General features: G+C 51.2%; 2 protein-coding genes across 4 annotated transcripts in view; one reads left to right on the plus strand and one right to left on the minus strand.

The window, feature by feature from the left end:
• LOC105295708 (dedicator of cytokinesis protein 1-like) overlaps positions 1 to 6705 on the plus strand; it is a 182660-nt gene that overhangs the window by 81100 nt on the left and 94855 nt on the right. The window lies entirely within an intron of this gene.
• Positions 27 to 6705, minus strand: part of FAM196A (family with sequence similarity 196 member A) — a 37844-nt gene continuing 31165 nt past the window's right edge. For 2 of the 3 annotated variants that reach the window (XM_023533781.1, XM_011365472.2), the window contains exon 3: positions 27 to 1453. In XM_023533781.1, coding sequence (XP_023389549.1) covers positions 1270 to 1453 — 184 coding nt within the window. In that variant the 3' untranslated portion in view covers positions 27 to 1269. The remainder of the gene's footprint in view (positions 1454 to 6705) is intronic. The other variant, XR_002781636.1, reaches the window with a different exon arrangement.

Here is a 6705-nt window from a genome sequence, read left to right on the forward strand (position 1 = left end):
ATTTCTATAAAAAGATACTCGGAAAGGCGCAAAAGAGTGAAAATACCAAGGAACTAAGAGTTATATTGCGATGTGTGATCAAAAGGGAATTCTAAGTGTCACCGTTTAGTTAGAAAATACCTAAAAACCTTTGATTCACAGCTTTCCCCTAGGTATTCATCTACTACAACTTACTGATAGGTTAAATGTCGATGCACTAAGTTTGACTGGGAGGAGCAGCTAAACTAAACGCACAGGCTTTCTTCGAGATGTTCGAGGTTTCCACACTTGCTACAAAGCATAACGCGCTGTATGTAACATCTGCCTGCACTTCCGAGGTGAACAATGTCTCAAAGACTGGTCCACGGAAATTATTTCCCGTGGCAGAGTGTGTACACCTGTGAGTTGTTGGTGACCATATTATCCACTGTGGATCTCTTGTGTGTGTTTTCAGATTCTTGCCAGAATTTGTCAGGAATTTGTCATTTGGCCTTTGGGTACCAAAAGATTAAAAACGAGATCTAAGAAAGCTTAATGTCCAGTAGCTCTGACCCTGTCAACTCGCATCAGGTAAAGGCATGTCCTAACTTTGGGGTGACTCTCGGCTGCTGGCCACTTGGAAAATGAGCAGTAAACATGTCTGGAGATGTGGAGAATGCTAAATTTGAGGTGTCAATGTGACACCGAGATGTGGTCACTTGGCTTAGCGCTACAGCACACGAAGGCAAATATACATAGAGTCACATTTTAGAGATTATTCATGGTCTCTGACCACTTGAAAAAAAATTGTGCTTTCTCCAGAATTTGATGTGCTGAAAATTGCACACGCCCCCTGCTTATTTGCAAAAAGCAAAGTAAAAATGAAGTCCTTTGCAAACATAAGGCTTGCTTTTTCTTCTCGTTGTTTAAAAAAACATAAAGGCTTGAAAATAATTATGAGTTTTAGCTGTGTACAGAGAGACAGCCTGCCGTTCTGCAGGCTGATGACATAATACTTGCCGATCTGGGGTGGGGGTAGAATTTTCACTTGTCATCTTTGACTACGTAAGTTTCGTTCCGGATTTTCCATCCCACTTCCGCGAACAGCAAGGAGCAGCTGGCAAGCTGCGACACGGAACCCCTTGCTTCTGTTAATTACCTGTTAGTACGAAGGCCTTTTTGGTAAGCAGGGTGAGAACTGGGTGCTACCCAGTCAGCCACAGTTCATTTGATCCTGTTCGTTTTGGAAAAGGGTTTACTTAACTCCGGTGGGTTTTAAAGACGGCCTGAAGACTCCAAACACCACGAGCTTTAAAGAAACCAGAGTTTCCATCTTCCGTGCTTTTTAGATTCAGTTTTGGGTTTTTGCTTGGGAGTCGAGGAGTAAGACTCCGGAGAGTAAGGCGAAGGTGCAACCTGAGTTTCCTCGAAAGGATGTAGATTCCTCAGCACTGGCTGGAGTTTGTCTTCCTGCTGCTTAAAATCTAGCTCCACACTAGGAAGAAAAGAGGGAAAGTAGTGAGTGCTCGGTCTTTCATATGTAAAGAGCCCCTCAGTGACAGCCCAACGTGGTGACGCTCTACCGGGGTCGCCATCATTTGTGCTGTGTTTATGATGTCACTTTATGGCCCGGTATGAAGCAGTGGGCTGGACTCTGTTTTAGCTCTGCTGCTGTGATCTTTGACCAGCACGAGGTCGGGGACACCTGTCCCCATCCCAGTTGAAAATCCACGCATGACTTCTGACTCCCCCAAAACTTAGCTACTAGTGGCCGACGGTTGACCAGAAGCCCTGCCGATAACACAAACGGTCGCTTCACACATATGTTCTGTGTTATACGTATCATATACTGTAGTTTTAAAACAAATTAAGCCAAAGGAAATGTTAAGAAGACCATAGGAAAATAGGTTTACGGTATTTATTGAAAAAAATTCTCATGTAAGTGGACCCGCTCAGTTCAAACCCGTGCTGTTCAGTGCCAGCTGTCTTTCAGATAGGTTTATTTTTTTTTTTTTGAAAAATAACTTGGTTTTCTTTGCAAACCTCTGAAATGTTGTTAGTAAACAGTATGTACAGCCAAGCACCACACAGCGACATTTCCGTCATCAGCGGGCCACGTACGCGACGGCGGCCCGCAAGGCGAGGCTGGGGCTGAACGCTCCCGTCACCTAGCGATGTCATAGGCGTCGTGATGCAGCACGGCGAGTTACCCTCGGGTCCACGGCGATGCTGGCCTTCGTGGACGTGCACGCCACCTGCGTGAGCGTGCGGGGGCTTCGATCCCTGACGCGCGTGATCCCCAAGGACGGTCACGACCGACGCCGTTACGGGCTCGAGCGCACTCGGCGACACTTCTCATCGTTACTTCGGAGTGGACTCTTGCTGCTTATAAGAGAAGCCGCGTGAAACAGCGCCGTGCCACCCTGGCGGCCGCCCCCCGCGTCCCGTGTTTGCCGCCTCTCCTGTCACATCATTTGCTCTTGTGCTTGATCTGATCTCGTTTCGTGCAGTGACATGCTGTCCAGGCTTGTGGCTGAGAGCAGCAGGCGAGATGTGCCTTAGGCCAGACCCGTCCTGTACAACCTGGGTGTGCGGTAGGCCAGACCCGTCCCGTACAGCCGGGGTGTGCGGTAGGCCAGACCCGTCCCGTACAGCTGGGGTGTGCGGTAGGCCAGACCCGTCCCGTACAGCCTGGGTGTGCGGTAGGCCAGACCCATCAGGTTCGTGTAAGTCGCTATGATGTTCGCTCAGTGACGAAATTGCCTAACAGCGTATGTCTCAGTGCGCGACTGTAATGTGTTTGCTGAAGTGAAAATGTGACACACGAGGAACCCTTTCGCTCGTGCATAGACTGCACACACGTGCTTCATGGAATAAATAGATAACCAAACATGAGGGTTCAGGGTGCATCTCAGCACGTATATGTCAGGTGTGGGAAAGCTTGTTCCTGGGTACCTTTTCTCAAGGTCAGAGAACCCCATTTATCTTACCTGAAACAGTTGTGAAATGAAATGACCTTGGCTTATGTTCTCCTTGTAAAATCTCATCTGTCTGGAAAACTGGTAAGAACCAAAAATATCCAGCGTTGGGGAAAACAGTCTGTTTATCCAGTCAACACCATTGAACGTTACTGAGTTGTTATCAAAGACAGTTTTTCCGACAAAAACATAGATAGTGTTTGGTGACTCTAACCCCAAATTGTAATTAGGTTGCTGAAACCGTAGCGTGCAGACGTGCCAGTGGTGATAAACGTTTGTGTTAGATGACAGGATTAAAAATGATTTTTTAAGTAGACGTTGTTTCTTATGAAGTTTCTTCCAAGAATGCTGCAGCGCACCTAGAGTCCTCCCTTCTCTCCTCGGCTTTGAAAGGACTATTGTTGGTCTCCTAACCTTAACTCAGACTTAATGGGTCCCCTTGGCATGGGGACAGGACCCCCTGGTCCAGTGTCATTTTTCTGTAACGGTCCCGGTTCGATGAGCCCTGCCTCCCTTCTTACCTGCCCTGTCCCCTGTTACTTGAACCTGGATGCTGCCTTGTTCCAGGCTTCCCGAGAACTCTGCTCTGTGCCGCTCCTACGTCTGGTCTGAATGCCAGACTAAATGTCAGGAGATTTTAGTAAAAGCTCAGCGGTGATAATAATATACAAACTCACAACATTGTACATCCAGTAGAACTGCAAACCATTTATAAACACGAAATCCTATTGATTTAGAGAACCATTAATCCTAGACAAATTTTGACATTTTGGAAAGACAAAACAGGAAAGCTGTGTTATCTGGAGTTCTAAAAACAGGTTCAAGACCCATCTAATGGACCATTTTATGTTTTAAATCCACTGTTCCATTTCGTTTATTGTCAAAGACTATAACACGGAAAAAATTAGAAATTTTGTCGGAGAAGTTTATGGCCAGTTGCCCCCTGCTCCCCAAACAAGACTTTTAAAGGCTCTCTTTGAGCTGTGCCGCAGTGCCCAGGAAGCAGGGGGAAACCCTGTGACTTCATGTCTTGCTAACCTAGACCACGTGATAACGGAGGCCTAGTTCCCCTTGAGGACAGTTGTGAGAAGTGAGAACCTCGGGACGAGCTGCACTTGTGAACACAGCCCCTCAGTGCTGCTACGTGGGGCAGAGAAAGAACAGGCTTCCGTCCCGTCGTCTTCCCTCCATGTCGGGGTGGGGTGGGGGGCGGGGCTCAGATAAGGCCGTGTCCTCTTTGAAGCTCAGTTTCCTTCACTTCAGCGATGAAATAATTACCACCCCGACTATCTCACTGAATTAGGTAATGATTCCCCCCAGCACCCAAAAACAAAGTCAGTGAAACGTTTTCTAAACTCTAAGATGCAATTCAGATACTTTGCTGTCCTTATTTATGTGTCGACCACCAATTTTGTAATGGAAATGAGCTAACAGTGATCGAGATGCCTATAAAAGAGTTCTTCAACTCAGATGTTTAACGAGGAAAACAGATTGTGCCGGGAGTTATCCCAGCCAGCAGGAGCAACGGAGGGGTTTTATCAAGGCGCCCGGTGACTCCTGAAAGCAGGCCCTGCACAGCACGAGCCCTTCAGCAGCCCAGACAGGGGGCGAGGATGAGATCGGAGGGCGGTTCTCGCATTTCCTGGGCTAACATCACAGTTCCGGGCACCTGTAATTATTGAATTCCCATTAAGCCGCTACACTGGGAATTCTGTCATTAACCAATTCATCACACCGTGGAACCACGTCATCACAGAGTGATCTCATCCGTCCTTGTTAACAGAAGGATGCGCCTTCATCTGTCCAGTCGATTCCCGCTGCTGCAGCCGGGAGCGGGGTCTTCATGGTTAGTGTGGGCGGCAGCGAACGGCCGGCAGGACAGGAAATGCCCGAGCGGGGCCAGCCACGTGCCCTCGCGCCTCGCGCCTCCCCAGCCTCTGTCGCCCGCACTGTGAAGTGACGTGCCCTGGGTGTGAGGTGGGGAATGTGCATCGCTCCCTGCACTGCATCCTGCTGGGTGACACTTCTCCCAGGGAGGGAACACGCCCCGTCACCCGCTGACTCAGGAGCAGACAGCAGTGTCCCGAGGTTAATGGTCCAGCTAACTCTGGATGTCACGGAGCAGAGGCCCCTTCAGTCTTGACAGCCGGACAGCCAGAGGGAAGCGGCACCTGCTGTCCGGGTCAGAACAGAGGACTGGCACCCAAGCCACCTGCGCCCATTCCAGGCCACTTGGACGCCTCCGTGCATGTCCCCTCCCCCTGTTTAACTCAGCAAGTGGCCCAGGTGGGGCACGGGGAGGCTGCCTGGAGAAGGGGTGATGACCCACTCAGGGCTTCACACACTGATCCGAGTGACTCCAGACCTGGAGACAGGCACCCTACGTGCTGCCTGAGACGGTGTGGGCACTGTCACTGTCACTGTCACTGAAGACATTGCCACTGTCTTCATGGCTGCTCCCCCCACCCCCACCGGGAACACCTACCCTGGCTTATGCCATGGCTGGCCACTCTGTGTCCCTGTGTCCCAGGCACACGTTACTCATTCTCCAGCCATCTTCGGGAATATGCTGGTCCTCGCTCCTTTCTTCCTTCTCTGCACTCACGTGGGTCATTATTTACTTGTTTCTGTATCATTTCGCCTCCAGCCTCCCAAATGCAGGCGCTGTGTGACCAGGGAGGCTTGTCCTATGTTCCCAGCACCTACAGCAGGCCCGATACTCGGCAGTTGTCTGTGTAATATTTACTGAATTCACAAATGGCCGTGGAGCCTTAGGAGACAAATTCTCTCTCGGCCGTCATCCCAGGTGCTCGGACTGCTCAGTTTCGGTCACTGCTCTCGTTCTTGTCCCCTCCCTCCTCCCATGAGGAGCTTCCTCCTTGCCGCAGACAAACAGGGCTTCTCCCGGAGGCCGCGCTGTGGGACATGCTCCAGGAGCATCGGTGGCCCAACTCTGTCCTATCAGAACTTAACTGATGGCGATTCTGAAGCTTTTTTGCAAAACACACCCCAGGGTCTTTTTGGAGCGTGGTCCTGCAGGTCCACTCCCCACTCTCCTTTTTCTAGAAGAGTCTGGAGTGGGATCTCGGGAAGGGTGGGCGGGGCCAGCAGGGGTGCTTGCGACGCCAGCTGCTCCTGTGCTCTGCTCAGGGGAACCTGGGAATGTCATTTTATTCCCTTCCGTTTTCCCCTTGGGCCGGAGGGCGGCCTGGGCCGGAGGCCCGGGTATTGTTTTGTGCATGCGGCTGCCTCTGAGCTCCGTCTGAGGCGACATGTCTCCCCGTGCTGTTTGGACACGCTTCCCCAGACCAGCTCCCACACAGACTGACGGGGGGGTGTGTGTGCGTGTGTGTTTGTGTGTGCGCGCGCGCACGTGCTCCAAGCGTATTGTGTCTTAGGACTCGGCTGAGGGTTTATACCGCTTCCTTCCAGCTCGGGGGTCTCAAGCCCGGCAGCATACACGAGGCAGGAGGCTGCTGGTGGTGCCGCCCACCTCCTGCAGGTGCGATCTGCTGTCTAACGCACTGGCAGAGGGACACGCACTTCATCCTGCATGCTATATCTCGGGAAGATAAGCCGCCTGGAAAAAGCCCTGACGTCTTGAGTTTCAAAGCATGAGCGTGAAGGGCTGAAGCTCGGCGTTCTCCTTTAGTGCGAGGTAAACCATGGGCTGCACACCGAGCTGGGGGAGACGGGATGACCCCAGGGCTGCTGGGCTCGCGTGCGACATGGAGATCCAGGGGAGCTCTTCTCCCTGACTCTTTTGTCC

Source organism: Pteropus vampyrus, unplaced genomic scaffold, assembly GCF_000151845.1.
Source record: "Pteropus vampyrus isolate Shadow unplaced genomic scaffold, Pvam_2.0 Scaffold111, whole genome shotgun sequence".
Classification (NCBI taxonomy): Eukaryota; Metazoa; Chordata; class Mammalia; order Chiroptera; family Pteropodidae; genus Pteropus; species Pteropus vampyrus.